The 16,585-nt window shown below is 49.7% G+C and overlaps 1 protein-coding gene across 1 annotated transcript in view; it reads right to left on the reverse strand.

Annotated features, from left to right (window-relative positions):
• Positions 1-549: 549 nt before the first annotated feature.
• The window catches only part of Soxn (SRY-box transcription factor soxNeuro), a 193,180-nt gene continuing 177,144 nt past the window's right edge, over positions 550-16,585 (reverse strand). Inside the window, exon 3 of the mRNA XM_076313117.1 lies at positions 550-1,695. Coding sequence (XP_076169232.1) covers positions 1,626-1,695 — 70 coding nt within the window. The 3' untranslated portion in view covers positions 550-1,625. The remainder of the gene's footprint in view (positions 1,696-16,585) is intronic.

The raw sequence follows: 16,585 nt of genomic DNA on the forward strand, positions 1-16,585 counted from the left end.
CTTAAAATATTTACGTTCTGGCAGGTACTAATATGTAAAATTTACAACTGTTCGTATTTTATAATTAATCGTAGCACGATATCTCTTAAACCGCCATCCGACACGCGGTCCAGACTTTCTCTCGCATATGTAACAGATCTTGGTTCTTCCACTTGGCGCCTTACGATCCAACTGCACAATCTTTGCGTTTCGCACAATAAATATACCTTTTGCATCGTAGCCCTGGAGAATTCAATTATCGTACCTGAACGCGTCCTAAGGGACTTTTATTTACACTTCTTTATTTCTCAATTAACGAATCAATTCAATTTTCCTATTTAAACGCATCCTAAGGGACTTTTATTTACACTTCTCGTTTATTTGTCAATCAATGAACCCTCGTGCGTAATTTTCATTCGATTTCAACAATCTCGAAACAGTGCGTTCTCACCGTAAACGAATGAACTTAAATCGAGCAATTCCAGGGACCGGGATTTCGGTGTAGAAGGACAGGGAGCGGGTGTGTATGCGTGTGTGTGTGACACAATAAATCAAGACGTCGCGTTTCACCATCACTCTTTATTCACCCAGCGATCGGAGTACACGCTAAATCGCAATTTTTAAACTCCGCGATCCCAGCGTCTCTGTTTCGTTGAACGATCGCGTCACGTTTGCACCTCCGACTGCGGGGGCGTCTATCTACGATCGCGTATATTCCGATGGCATATGCGCGCACGCTTGGAATAATTAACGAGAAAAACGCCAGAAAGGGCGAAGAAGGCACCGAGGAGGACAGCAGGCGCGTATCTCGTCGGCTGCGTCGTGCGTCTTCGAGTAACCTCTTCTCGGCTCCATCTCGTTTCCTCTTGAATGTTAAACGCGCTTCGAAGGGGGCCCGTCACCCACCCCCCTTTTTTCCCTTTTTTTTTTTTTCTTTTTCTTTTACTCTAACGTCGCTGTCCCTCGAGTCGCGACGATACTCTCTCTCCTTCACCCGAAATCGTTACTTGGATTTACAATTACTAGAATTCTCGACCCCCCGTTCGAAGTTTCGCTTCCTCGTTGGGCGAAATTGTGCCAGTGCACCCGTACCGCGTCGCGACGCGTAACGACGTCCGTGTAAAGTCCGTGACGACGCCGTTGCACGCACTGTCCGTGCGTTCGCGCCCGCGGAACCCACCGAGAACAAACAAATCAAAGAGGTAAAGAAAAGAATAAAGAAAAGGAAGAGAAACGCGCGGACGACTCGCGAGCAGGCGTATGAATTATTCAACACGGTGGGGAGGCTACCGTGCGTCGAGGACCGTTTGATAACGATAATCGTGGATCGCCGGCAACGATAACCGTTCGTCGATCTCGTTCGTCGGACGGATCGTGAACGATTACGACGATAATCGCGCGTTTCTCGCCACCGAGACGACGCTAGGCCTCGATCGATCGAATACGCGCGACCTGGTCCACACGGAGACTCGACATCGCGAAAACAACGATCGATCGTTCGGTGATCAACGTCGATCACAACCGGCCGAATTATCGCCTCGAGCGATCATTTATTCCGTGTTCTGTTTACGTCCGATGATCTGCGTTCTCGCGTATCCCGAGGAATACGGCCAATCGGGTGACGGGTCCCCGTCGGTCTCCGTGTCTCAAGAAAGCGGGGAGCCTAGACAGTACTGGCTGCTCGCTAGTCTGCGCACCTCCTCTGGGTATCGGTACCTGGAACAGAAAGTACGAAAGTACGTGTCATTCGTTCGGATGCTCTCTCAGAGTCGTGTTATGATTTTTCTTTTTCTTTTTTTTTTTCAAATCGATCGATAAGTAATGGGAAGATTACGGGAATTTGAGAGACGAAGGGCAATATTTTCCGACGAAGAACGCGCGGTTTATTTACGAAATGAATACAAAATTTAATTCTTCGTTTGTTAGAGAAGATCGAGAGAAACTTTACCACGTGAAATTTGATTTATGGAAAATATATTTTTCGATTTTTGGAAAATAGGTTCGCGAGTATGTAACGGGGAAATTCGACGAGTGTAAGTAGGATAAAATAATAACGCGACATTGGAATGTATTTGAATTTTTCTTTTCTTCTTTCACAAATTCCGATTCGTTCCTATGTTATCGTTTTCGGAGTCAGCGTAGATTGACCAATAAGAATTCATCAGGCATCGATTGGTTCGGAAATTTTCATATCCAGTTTAGAGAAAGTTACTATTATATTTTTAGGCTTTTCCTGTTTTCTTTCCGTAGTTCTCGATCGAGCGACGTCTAGCGAGGTCAACATTTTATTCTCTCTTTTCACACGTCGCCGGAACATTTACGCATAAACCTACAATACCTCGCACACTATTGTAACTTCCTTCCTTTCGGAATACTACGCAATTTCCCAACTACGTCGTTCAAACGCGCTACCGTACCACTACAGTTTCAAAGGTTACCGTTTCGTACCAGTATCTCACCTACACCTCGAAAGTTCGATTTTTAATCCTACACGAATCCTACACTCGCGGTTTAACTCGCCACACTTATCCAAACAACGACAGATTACTTAAATATTTGCGACCCTTTCAAATATCAACCATCGAACAAATACATCCGAGTCCCGAATCTTCAAACAAACTGCGTACTTCGAACCGAGCATCTCCTACGGATACAACCTTCCCACGAGTTCTAAAATCAAACTACAACTATATTCATTATTTTCAAGGCCCGACAACCCTACCGTCTACATCCTCTACCTCGTGACGAGCCACCGAAACCTTGAACAGAAACTTCGTCGTTTCTACTTTCCCCGATTACGAACACCGTCTATGACTCGGTTGAAAACACACACACCTTCTAGAAAGAGGTAGGGGGGGAAGGGGCCCGGTGTTCGAGGCGATCGGCCAATTTCGTTCGGGACGATCGTCCCCCTTCCCGGTTAGGAAAAACCACGGCCACCCTTTCAACGAGACGCGCATCGAAACGAGGGAACGGGAAAGTGAGTCCCTCTCTCCGGGTCCAGGCGGAAGAGGGGTCCCCAGGTAGACAGAAGGCGATTCCGCGGCGGGGCCAAGTTGCACGTAGGAGCACGTCGCTGTAGGTAAAACGTACCTACACGGCATCCTGCCCCGTTCCCCCCTCCCCTCCACCTTTTTCCTGCCCCTCCCGAGGATCTGACCCACCGACGGTGGCAGCGGCGGCGCGCATAACAGGGTGGACGTTTAACATATGACCGGCTACCAGTGTTATTAATGCGCCGGTAGCGTCGTGCCCGGTTTCGTTCCGAGCCCACGTACGGTGCCTGCGATCCTGCGGCCGGGTTGGGGCCACCCGCGGGTCCTCCCTGCCCCACGAGGGCCCGAGAGATCGCGGAGAAGGGGGAGGGGAGGGACCGTAGACACCGAGTGGGGCACCCGGGGAACCGCCGCTCCGTGCCGCGCGGGAGAGTAGTAGAAGAAGAAGACCGGTAACACGACACTCGGAAACTGCGCGGCGACCACGTCGGCCTCGACCCATCCCTCGCTCGAGTTATGTCTTCCTGCTGGCTTAGGGTCTAATTAATATGTGTTTAGCCGGAGACACACTGTACCTGCTCGCGCGACCGGCTCCGAGCATTCCGGGGGGACTTCACCAGAAGCGGTCTAACTGGACCCTTCTCGTTCAACCTCGCTGGATATCGTTTCGTTTCGCGAATCGGTCCACGATCGAATCGCGCGAGCAGCGATCGATGGCTACGAGGTCTCACCGGTTCCTGTTCGCGGGAGGATCGAGAGCTCTCTATCCTTGCGGCGCGTCCCGTTACCCTCCCAAGGTGGATCTCCGACGCGTTGGGACTTTGGTTGGTTTTTAGCGGTGATGTAGATAACGATAGACGAGTTCGAAGATCGGCGAGAGATCGAAGCAAGTCGTGTAACGTCGATTGAATTTGAAAACTATTTTTCTTCGGTAGAGGGGACATGGAAACCGCGAGCTTTTATCTTTTCAAATTGTGTTTGTCGTTCGATGGAACGAACGATAGGTCGAGGGTAGAGATCGGTTCTCGGACGTTTGTAAGTTTGAAGTTTCTTTTCGGAGACAGTTTTTTTCTCGTAGTTAACGAGCTTCTGGAATTTGTACGCGTAGCTATTGTAGAAGACCGGTGTACATCGAGTATCGGGTAACCACTGCACCGAGATCGGGTTCAACTTTGCGAGCGGTGTGTATCGATTCGTTCGTGGTAATTGTACACGGATTTTTCCACCTTGTAAATACCACCGTTTGTTTACCTTCATAGAACGGGGAACAACAGGTTGAGAATCGCTGCGGTGAGTTACAGTTGCGATTGGTCTCGAGACCTTGGACGGTCACCACGGATCCGAGTCAAGGGGTACGCGACAAAACAAGCTCAACTCTCCTCTGGGCTACCAACTATCCTTTCGCAAACACTATCTTCGTAAGAAACTCCTTCCAACGAATTTCCAAAATACCTGATCCATCCCCTCTGTCCAATAACTGAGCCAATTATGTACCTTCTCCGAGGATCTACATCCTCTCCGAAGCAGCTTCGGTCCGTACCACTAACCTCGCAGTTCTCGTACCTCGATGATCTCGAAATCCTCTCAACTCGGGTACGTAACCTCCCTTCGGTTGCCCCCATGGCATACCGGTGCCCGTTCGGTCCATCCTCGTGGCACGAAAAATCGCGCAGGGGAAAGGGGAACAAAAAAATCGTCGTGGGTGTGCCTATTTGTCCCCCTCCCCCCTCCTGGTTGCCGGTAGGAGGGAGAGGGAGAGTACACGGCGCGATGGTGCGAGGCTATAGGCAAATATCTCCCGCTCAGCCAGGACATTAGGAGTTCTCCGGCGTCCGGAGGATTATAAATCCTTAATACAGATCGGCACGCGATGCCCGGCTCGTTAGGGTGATGCATGGCCGACTCTGGTGTCCCGGGGTGTACGGTAGCCGATACCAACACAGCCACGGCACCGCGTCCAGCGGGCCTCGTTCCTGCGGGAACGGCTACACACCCTCACACAGCCAGCCACCAGGTAATAATGAGAGATCAGAGATACGGCTCGATATTAATTGTGCGCATCGAGTGTGGCGGTGCTGCGGCTGCTGCTGGTTGGTTGGCTGGCTGGCTGGCTGGCTGGCTGGCTGCTGGCTGCTGCTTCTGCTTCTGCTGGCTGCTGGCTGCTGCTGCTGCTGCTGGCTGCTGCTGGCTGCTTCTGCTGCCTCCACTTCGGTGTTGTTGGGGAGAGAACTGACTGCTACCGGCTTACACCGATCCTTCGATGCGATATGTGCGATATACGATACAGGACCGTGGACCTGATCCCGCTGGCTCGACTCGCAGGACTCGCGAAAAAGCCACGCACCGCTCGAACCAACGGTTCCTACCCGCGGACGGTTCTGTTTTTGGAATTTCGCTCCCCCATATCGAACAACCACGAGGAAACATCTTTGCGTTCCCAACGCTTCCGTTCTGATCTTTTCACCAGAAACAGGGATTTACCGGTGTTAATTCTCTCGAGAACACGCTCCGAGACATCGTTCGGAGAGTACGTTTTATGGATCGATGACCGACCGAAGTGGACCGTGCCTCTATCAGGAGAGAGGGAACACTTTCGGGTCCCGATTGCCCGCTTGGATCCGGTGTCTCTAGAATGTACAAATGGAGGAACGTTTTGGAACGTCTTCTCGAGGAAGCTTCGCGAAAATTTGCAAGCTTTACAAGGAGAGAACTGGATACCTAAATTCTGTTTAAATATCCTCCTCAGGGGTCTTTCGACCCGGGTCCACGAAGAGGATCCAGGTCCATGCCCAACGATGAGTCTCTTTTATATTGCAACGTGTCTCTTATCGAATACCCACGCGAAACAAATCGCTACTGTACCCCGCGTCTTGACTGTTGATTGATTCGTCGCTGTGGCACCTATCAATGTCCACGTCTTTGCGCGAAAAAGACGCAAAGAGGCGAAAAGACGAGGGAATCGAGTCTCTCGAGACAAAGGAAGCCCCCCATCCGGTCAATTCCGCTCCTCCTGTCGCCTTTGATCGCGAACAGACGGACGGATTGAGACGAATTCGGGACCCTTCCCGTCTCGAGAGTGCCTCCACGCGCGGAATGTGTCCCACACCTCGGGCCCCGCGGATCTTCCCTATCCCCGATCGGTGTGGGGCCGTGGGCCCGAGATACGATCTCGGAACAAATTACGAGGCGCTGCTCGCGCTGTCCCGTCGTTTCCTCGTCCTTCGCAGCTGGACGGGAATAATCGCGGCCCGTTAGCGGGCCGAGTGAGATCGCGTCTTTTTAAATCGACGCGCGCGTATCGGTGCCCCCTGTGTCCACCTCCCCCACTCACACTCTCTCTCTCTCTCGAAGAGAGGCCCGGGGATTTATGGAGCCGCGGAGTAATAAGTTCTCTTGGAATTAAAGTTCCACGCCCGGTACCACCGTTCGGTTATGATAACGATCGAGGGGATCGTCGCGAGTGGGACGCCCTTCTTTTTCGTTTCGTTGCCACCTCCGAAACCACCGCCTCGTCCCTGTTATCGATGCGCGACGAATCTCGGGACTATCGCGACCCAGCATCGAAAATCTAGGTCGGAGTGGGTCAACCGGGAAAATATTGTTGCGCGTCCTTCGGGTGGCACGGTTTCCTCGAGCCTCGAATCGTCGTTTTTTTTTTTACGAGGGGGCACGTCCCTCGAGGATCGCTGGATAGTTTTCCGAATACGTTCCCGCGGGATTCGGTCGAACGATCGTCAAACGTTGCACCGATCTTCGATAATCGCGACACGTAGGAGGAATTATCGAAAGGGCAATTTTTACGCAATTGTTGCGTGTTCTCGACGCGGAAGGGAGACTTTGCTTTTATTCTTTCGCACTGAGCGCGATTTCAATCCCGAGCGTGAGGCAATAGTTGTAATTTCTGGAAGTTGTCGTTCTCGGTTGATAACGTTCTGAGACGCTGAATCGATACAAAATGGTTCGGGAGTGTTTAACGTTAGAGATTATATCACAGTGTTTCAGTAACCTGAATTAAATGAAACCTGAATTAAAGGATCGGATCGACTGGTTTGAAATTCTACCGTTACGAGTGGTAACTCTTAGATCGGTTCGTTCTCAGTCGCTAACTTCGATTGAACATCGGTAGTAACGATAGGTAAATGGACGATCGATGCTCGACACGATTCACTAGTCCCGAGGAATTTCTATTCGTCGTTACAGTGAGCAACATTGCCGACTTCTGGGCCGGTTAACCGTTTCGAGTCGTTCTCTGGGACGTCGTTAACGATCGGTGACCGTGATCCAAGGTGGTTCGCACCCGTTCAAAGTCCGCGCGAATCATCGGTTACCCCATGGAGGAACCTCGGAAGCATCGTCCTCGTTTCACCGGTGTCCCTTTCTCGGTAGAGACCGAGACGATTCTAATCTCCGTCGGCAGAAAGGACCGCGAACGACGACGCGAGGGACAAGAAAACGTATATAGCTCTCGGCATAAAGTGACGCGCAGGTGTATGTGCACGGTTAGCTCTCGGACGGCTCGTCTCGATCCGGATTACGGTAACACCTGGCCGTCCGCAATTTTATCATCCTCCGTCCCGGAAGGATTCCAATTTTCTTCTCCTGGTTCCGCCCTCCTGCCACCCCCGCTCCGTTCCCGGGCCTCTTATCCAGTCTCCCTTCTTTCGTCCGTTTTTTTCTTTTTTTTTCTCTCTCTCTTCTTCCTCTCCTAGCTCGGTCGTCTCCACGGGGGACTCAATCTGTGTCTCATCGTGGATTATTGGGATTTCGTTGGACAGGGTAGGAAGAAGTTGGCCGTCGCGAGAGAGAACTCCACGTCGTTGACCAACGCGATCCTTTAATTTCTTTCCTCGCGAACCGTTTTCGCTCACGGTCGAAATAAGGAACTCTCGGTTCCCCCGATCGGTGATTTCGTCGAATTGTCCCGACTGACAATTTACGCCGCTCACGCTCACCGGGTAAGTGGCACCGGGAACCCCTGGGATTTTCAAGTCTCCCTTTCTTCTGTCTTTTACCCCCACACCCCGCCTTTCGCGCTTTCTTCTACGCGGACACCGGATGCTCGAACTGCAGGATTTTTAATTCCGTCTTGTTCGGGAATGGATTCGGTCCGATCGGTAATTGCGAGTTCCTTGGGAACGGTGAGTTTCCAAAGGTGGTTTTCCACCTATGAGAATCGACCGATAAGCGGTCGGGAAAATTCTTAGTCGATGGCTACGCCTTTAAGTCGGTCTCGTTTCCAAACGATCCGCACTGCGACGCGCCGGAGAGAATTATCGCTCGGTAGCTGCCCGCGGCCGAATCTTTAAGCCGTACTTCCACTTGGACGAAACTCCGCTGCGACGGGGGAAATTTTCATTCGATTGTTACGCGCCCGAGGAACCATTCAACCCGTTTGAATGTCTACACGTTTGAAACTTTAAGCCACTATTCCACTTGGAGACGATCGTGGGGCCATGGAAGAAATGTTTACGTCGTAGTTACACGCGCGAGGAACCTTTAAGTCGTTTCGTCGCTTAAACGATGCGATCACGATGCAATTGAACGATCATCGTCTGCACGTTTGAAACTTTAAGCCCTTATTTCACTTGGAGAATATTGCGGTGCTATGGAAGAAATGTTTATTTCATAGCTGCGCGCGCGAGGAACCTTTAAGTCGTTTCATCGTTTAAACGATGCGATTGAACAATCATCGATCGCACGTTTCAAACTTTATGCCCCTGTTCCACTTGGAGACGATTGTGGCGCCATGGAAGACATTTTTATTTCATAGTTACGCGCGGGAGAAACCTTTAAGTCGTTTCATCGCTCAAACGATGCGATTGAACGATCATCGATCGCACGTTTGAAACTTTAAGCCCCCATTCCACTTGGAGACGATTGAGACACTATGGAAGAAATGTCTATTTCATAGTTACACGCGCGAGGAACCTTTAAGTCGTTCTTCCACCTGAGAAAAATTGTCATTTCCCAATTGCACGCGCTTGGAATCGTTAAGCTGTTTGCCACTTGAACGCCGCGATGTAAAAAGTATCGAACCAACGAACGCTTCGATAAAAGATTCGTAATCCTCCATTGTGAGAAACGAGTTGGCGAGTATCGAACGTTAAACAAAAAGGAAGAAGTCACTCGACCGATGTACACGGTATTTCGAGTAGGAAAAAATTCTTCTCCCACGTTTCCGAACGGTAGATCCATTAACGGTAGAGTTCTCGATAATAAATAAACAGCTCTCGAGGGCCCCTCGTACTCTCGAAGTCCCGAAACCCGAGGCTCGCTCGATTTCACGGTAGATCCACCGTTGGTGCACACGGTGTCCCGTAATTCGCCGTACATACGAAAAATAAGGGGATCTCCGGTCTGGAAATAAAATCTCGAGGCGCGGGACCCGGCGCGGTTCGTGGAACGCTCGGAGCGAGCAACTTTCACGATTACGGGCGTCGTCTACCCGTGGAACTCCAGCGGCGCGACGCTGATTTTATTCACCTTTCCGCGCGAGCCCAAAGGGTCCCGGGTCTCGGTAAACGTATTTATCGAAACGTTCACCGGTACTCGACGACGTGGTAGTAACCTCCTCGAGAAATCCCCGTAAGGGAAGTCCCTTCGTCTCGCCCAAGGAATCGACGAAAAAATCCTCTTACGCAGGCACCGGGGATGAGAGTGCCGCGAAAGGAGATCGCGAGCAGGTAAAAGAAGGGGCCACGGAAATAATGATCCCCCGGCCGCGAGATAATTGGCGTAAGGAGCTTGTCACGCGCAGGAAAAAGAAAAAAAAAAAAGAAAGAAACGAACCAAGAGAGACGCGCATAGATCCATCCGTAAGGTGGCTCGCAGTTACATCAAAGGACCTTGTCCGTCCCCCTCTTCTACCCCTCGGTCTTCTTCTCGAGCTTCTTTTTATCGTTTCCTCGCGGAACCTAACGGAACGACGATGCGCGAAATCGATCCGCGATGATTAATTTTCAATCGCGACTTAATTACGCCGGCCGGCCGAACCCGATCGAAGAGGCGTCCCCTGGACCGGTGGTAGGGGCGGTCCGCGCTCGAAGGAAAAAAAATGACACGGAGGAGGAGGAAGAGGAGGAGGAGGGAAGGGGGAGAGACACGGTCACGGAGAGAAAGAGCACGAGCGAGAAGGGTGGAAGAGAAAAGGTGGAAGCGTAAAGAGAAAGGAGAGAACGAGGAGGAGGCCGTGTCCCTGCGGCCCTCGAATAAAAAGGGACACCCTCCATCCACCCCCCCCCCCCCCCCGTTTGTCCCCCTTCGTTGGGTCTTCCTCCTCTTTCTCCGCCAGGATTGCGTCCAAGACGACGGGATCGGAACGGGGGGAGTTGCGACAGGGGGGAGGGATGGACGCAGGACACGATTGCCAGGAACACGTGATTAGATGGCCCTCCTTCCACGCGATTCTCCAGATTGGACACCCCCCTCCCTACGCTACTCTCTGCCCCATCTACCCTCCCTGGATGGAGGAACCTAAAAAAAAAAATGCAATCGGCTCTTACCGTAATGAAAAAGAACCGACCCTGGGTAATTCGAACGAGTACGATGGCCCCGACAGCCGCGCATCGTCCATCGTACGTGTGCGCGCGTTACTGCTCCCGTCGTGGTGAATTCAGCCCTGTTTCAAGGCGAATTGTGTCCCCGCGATCACGATGGAGAGAGACAGGCCGGTGGTCGCGTAAGGGACGGAGAACCGTGCGAGCTGCTCCCATAGCGCCCGATGCAATCGCAGCTGTCGCCTTTGAAGTTATCGTCCGACGACTACGGGAGATCCCGGGTATCGAACGATCCCTGGGATTCGCTGGTCCTTCCTCGACCGGACGATCGAGACGTCGACGTATTCGTTTCACCGAGAGAACCAAGATTTTCGCGTGTACGAACGTCGAGTCGGATCAGAGAAAGAGAGAGAGAGAGCAATTATTTACGTTAGAATTATTACGTCGCGTTATTGTCTTCCTGTATTTCTTCCCAATGGATTCAACGTATATCTGTGAATCGATCTTCGCGGATGGCCACGCGATGTATCTCGCAGCCTGTTATTCGTAAGAATGTAGCGAAACGTAAAAGAAAATTCGGGTCACGCCGGGATGGCTCGATTACGGGCAAGGTCTATCGACCGTTGTTTACAGCCGTCCAACGCCTACGAAAACCGCTCGTAATACGTCAAACCGCTCGATGGATACGCCCAGGTAAACTCCGACTGCCATGATAAAAAAACCCTCCGAGTTTCAAAGTTTCGAAAACGTAGCCAGTTGGTCGCGCTCCATCGCGCCGTGAACACCCACGGGATGCTCGTTCGCGTCGAAAACCAAGCGGAACAATACGGAGCGCGAGACGGGCCGCTTTTCAACCCTTTAAGAAACGGAAATCGTGTAATTTCCTTCCGCGAGGATCGTCGTCGGGTTGCCTGGAACCGTGTATTCTTCGACGAGGAAATTGTTCGAAAACGCGAGGGGCCACCGTTCCGAGATTCCGTGTCCACAAAATGAAGACGCGGACTACACGCGGCGAGCAGCAAGATCCCCGCGCCGCCGAGGGCAAGAAGCCCACGATTCTCGTGATTCATGGGACTTTTTACGCTGGGTGGCCGGAATAATTCACCCTAATGCTCCTGCTAACTGCCTGCGGCCGTTCCGCGCGATTGTTTATTGCCAGAAAGCGTCTCTTTAATATATATCATCGCCTCGACGCGGTGGATCGTCCTCGTCGAGCAAAAAAGTGGTAAGAACGGGACTCTCCTGCGTGGTCCCGCGAAAACGAAGCGAATGGATCACGGTGCGGAAGGTTTTCTGCGGAGGACTCGGGACGCTTTGAATCTCGTCGCGTAAAAAATACACGGCGGTGCGGAACGAAGGACCTGGAATTTTTTTCGCATCGTCGACGGTGCGTACGGATCATTTTCGATGGCCAAACATTCTTGAGTAATATTCTTTGGTTCCACTGGAACGAAAATAGAACGCGATCACTTACTAGAGAAATCTCAGCACGTAGGATTTTCTCGCGTAAACAAATATGGTGGTACGGAACGAAGGACGTGGAATTTTTTTGCGCGTTGTTAAGGGTGCGTATGGATCATTTTCGATGGCCAAAGATTCTTAAGTAATATTCTTTGGTTCCGCTGGAATGAAAATAGAACGCGATGACTTATTACAAAGGTCTCGGGACACGTCGAATTTCCTCGCGTAAACAAATATGGTGGTACGAAACGAAGGACGTGGAATTTTTTTGCGCGTTGTTAAGGGTGCGTACGGATCATTTTCGATGGCCAAACATTCTTGAGTAATATTCTTTGGTTCCGCTAGAACGAAAATAGAACGCGACGACTTATCACAAAGGTCTCGGGACTCGTCGAATTTCCTCGCGTAAACAAATACAGTGGTACGGAACGAAGGACGTGGAATGTTTTTCTCGTCGTCGAGGGTGCTCGTGGATCATTTTCGATGGCCAAAGATTCTTAAGTAATATTCTTCGATTCCGCTAGAACGAAAGTAGAACGCGATCACTTACTATAGAAATCTCAGTAGGTAGAATTTTCTCGCGTAAACAAATATGGTGGTACGGAACGAAGGACGTGGAATTTTTTTCGCGTCATCGAGGGTACGTACACATCATTGTCGATGCCCAACGGTTGTTAACTACTCAAAACTTCTTAAATCCCCATTTTTTATGTACTTTGTAGCACCTCGAAAATGAACAAAATTATTCGCGATTGTTCTTCGCGCATGTGGTGAAAACAGATCACGGTTGCACGAAACGAAGAAGGTTGAATCTTCTTCGCCGAGCGAGAGATCGTTAACAGTACCGCGTGATCCTGTTAAATCGAAAGCGATGGATCGCGATGGTTGGTCGCGGATAGCTGGGGACACTTCGAATTTCGTCGCGTAAACAAACAGGCAGGCACGGAACGAAGGACGTTGAATTTTCTTTGCGTCGTCGAGGGTAGGTTTCAGGACTCGTCGCGAGTTTCGTTAAGGGTCGCGGATCTCTTTGTGGAAAGGTGAACTCGTCGCGAGGGTGAATGCGACCGTTCGAGATTAATGAGTGTCGATCATATTTCGACCAGGCACACGGGAACGTTTTGATGGAGAGAAGGGCACAGTATTTTTTTTTCTCTTTCTTCTTCTTTTTTTTTCTTTCTTTCTTTCATTTTTTTTTTTTTATTTTCTCTTTCCCCCTTTTGACGTCGATGTGCGACAGACCGTCGAGTATCAACAGGCAGCGATTGCAAAACGACCGCGCGGACAGGAGTGCCGTTAGACGCGTACATTAATAACACTCGACATTCGGTATTCTTCCAGCGCCCGCAGACTGGTTTCTCTATTTCTCTGTCCCCCTGTCAGCCAGGAAACTTCACCGCGAGCCACCGCCGCACCAATGGAATTCGAACACGATTTTACAGGTGAAACCAGATATTTTAGGGGAACTCGTTAATCTCTCTCGCGCGGCGCGCCCGCTTAACGACGATTTATTGTTTCAATCTCGCGTTCGCGTAATTCCTCGCCAAGGTTTGCAAACGAGTTCCTCCTGCCTAATGTCTACCACCGGCTAACGCTGCTCGTCCACTCGAGCGTTTTTATCCACGAGGTCGTCCGATATGGAACGCCACGAAGAGAGACGTTCCATCGCGAATTTTTCTCTCGAACATCGTTAACGACAACTTCTCCGAACTTTGCACGGTTGTTTCCATTACGTTACAGGTTAACGCGTATTTTTTATTTCGCGCAGAAATGTCGATTCGTCGAGGAAACATCGTGGATCGTGTTTCGCGAAGAAACACTCGTTTCTGGCGTTCGAGTTTTCCGATTGGTTAATTCGAAACGGAGGAACGATTTTTCGTGGTTGTTGTCGGGAACACGATGAAAAATATCGAATACTTTTTTAACGAGCACGCTCTGTACGAAAGAGCGGTGAAATTTTGCAGAAAATGTGAAACGCTTTAACCGAGACAAGAGTGCGATGAATTTCGCGAAGATCGGTTCATCAGCGTCGGAGTTTTTCTGGACGTTGACTCGGGAAAAGTAGTTTTCGAAAAAGAACAACACGGAAGTTGGAAAACTCGACACGCGGCAGTTCCGTTCGCACGAGCTGTTGTCTATACTGAACTAAAGTTCGCTGCTGACGTTTCGTCGTTGGTCCAAACGCATCGTGTCGTCCGCAGAATTCGAACGATACGAAAAAGTAATTTTTGATCGTTCGATTACTTTAAAACGATGTCCTCGATACTGTATCGTTCGATTCGATAAACCTCGCGAGTCAGCTTCGCATCGAACACCTTCGAGCACCAATTTTCCTTCGTACCTGCACGCGGATACCTTTCGATGTCAACAGCCGAGTGAACAACTTTGTCAATTACTTGAATTTCAACAATACAGAGAAATATTTTCGGCAATGAACAATATCGATAAAAGTATCCCTAAAATCGATAAGAAAATCGTTTACGAAAATATTGAACACCTCGAAGTTGGTAGAAAAATTCGCTCCTCGACTTATAACGCGATTCGTTGGTGGTGCCGTTTCAAGGAACGAGAAACGTCTCTTAAGATTGTGTAAAAAAAAATGTCGATTCGTTGCTCTCTTACGGAGATCCTCGGAGGGCGGTGGAAAAATTCCTCTCCTGGTTGGGTAACGCGATTCGTACGACGTGCGAAATGAACGAGCTCCGAAGATCGGGGAAAAAAAAGAAAAAAATACGATTCGGTGCTCCTACAGAAATACGTCGCTCCCACGGGTAGGGTGGAAAGATTCTGTCCTCGACGGATGACGCGATTCGTCGATTGTTTCTCGAGGAAAAAAAAAAAAAGGAAAAGAAAAAAAAAACATTCGTACCCGATGCACCGGAAGAAACGTATCGGTGGGGCCCGTGACGAAAGGGGGAGAACGGGGGAGGGGGAAAAGGTGCGCACGGGAAGAGGGTTGCGGGCAAAGTGGAGCAATCGTATTGACGTACGAAAAGAGAGGCGTATTAATTAGCAGCGGGAGAGAAAATTGCGACCGTGGATAGGCCCCGGGGTTGAAATCGTTATCGAGGGTCCACCCCGCGTCAATTCTAATTGCGTTTGACAGTAATTTGGCTAGGGGGAGAGGGCTGATTGACGGCCAGCCTCCGTTACCGAGGTGTTCCTTCTGCGCTTTCTCCGCTCGTTTTCCACCTTTTTCGTTCGGCAACAATGTACTTACCGCGACACGCAACGATACCTCTCGAACACGTATCCGATGTCTCGAACCGGATATCCCCGATAAGTTTCCAATTTCAGCGACGTTAATTAAGACTAATCGATAAATACCCCCCAACCGCCCCTCCTCGTGGGTACCTGGGTGAACCTCGCGCCGCGCGGTGCCACCGACTCGCGGTATATCGATTTTAATATTAAACTTCGGTATTAGTGTATTAATTAACGCTTCCGGGACGATGAACCCTTACGGGAGAAGGTCGCCTAAATTGGATCTGGTCGGTGAACGCTCGAAATTCGTACGATATGGTTATTTATCGCGGCGACGATATTAATAAGGTGAGATTCGATCTTCTTCGTCGATAACGCGATCGACTTTCGCGTTGAAAAACGTAGATTATTCATTTCTAACGCGGGAAACTTTCATTCTTAATTTTGAGAATAAAGTGGGCCGTTTAAACCTCGCTGCGTCGCGTTTAGGTTTCTCGAGTACGGATAGAGGTTTTTATCGCTCGATTGTACCATTTGTGTGACTTTTCTTGGAAATTAAAAGTAGGATACAATGGGGGTATTTTTATACGAAATATTTGCGCAAGATTGAATTACGGATTCGTTTGAAGTCGGTCTCGCTATCTCTGATCGCCCAAATCGACGATTTGGATTAAAATCATCGTATCGCGATTAAATCGAACCGGTTCAGCGTACGAATTTTTCTTCGACTTGTTCCGAACACTTTCGATCGGTTTCAATTTCTTCTAGGTTGGGTTTTTGTATCGCGTATGTGGTTTGCGCGTGAAATGTAGGAAAGACGAGACGGACGAAGGGGGTGAAGAACAAGCGGTACGAAAAACGAGCGAGTGGTTTTTGCGCAACGTGCGAGGAAAATGGAGGAAGAAACGATTGGATATGTTTCTTGCAAGCTCTCGCTGTAAACGCGCAGGTGTGAATCGTGGATCGAGAGGCGATTTTTATCGCGGTAAACGCATCGATGACAAATATTAATAAATATGTATGTTTACACGAACGCGAGACACAATATTTCGTGCACACCGGTATGCGCCTTGGGCTATCAGGTGGTTCAAATTGGACTGCATCGTAATTTGAATGTATTTTTCACTTTTGGTATAAATCAACGGGAAAAATTGTTAAGAAATTGTAGGAAAAGGCTGCAAGCAACGAGACCCAATTTCTCGAATTTATTTTTTCGGCGACTGAACGATTACAGAAATAGTAGTGGAATAATTGCATTTTATTAGACGACGATAAATTGTCACGCGACCTTACGATTTACAATAATATACGGAGCGGAATTTTTATACGACGGAGATGAAATGCGGCGCGGTCCGCTCTGTTTCCTAGTTTTTCCGCAAAAACCTATTGTTCCGCGGTGACCATTGACTTCGCCTGTACAAAAAGAAACGCGAAATTGAATAAAAATCG

The sequence above is a fragment of the Ptiloglossa arizonensis genome, chromosome 5 (assembly GCF_051014685.1).
Source record: "Ptiloglossa arizonensis isolate GNS036 chromosome 5, iyPtiAriz1_principal, whole genome shotgun sequence".
NCBI lineage: Eukaryota > Metazoa > Arthropoda > Insecta > Hymenoptera > Colletidae > Ptiloglossa > Ptiloglossa arizonensis.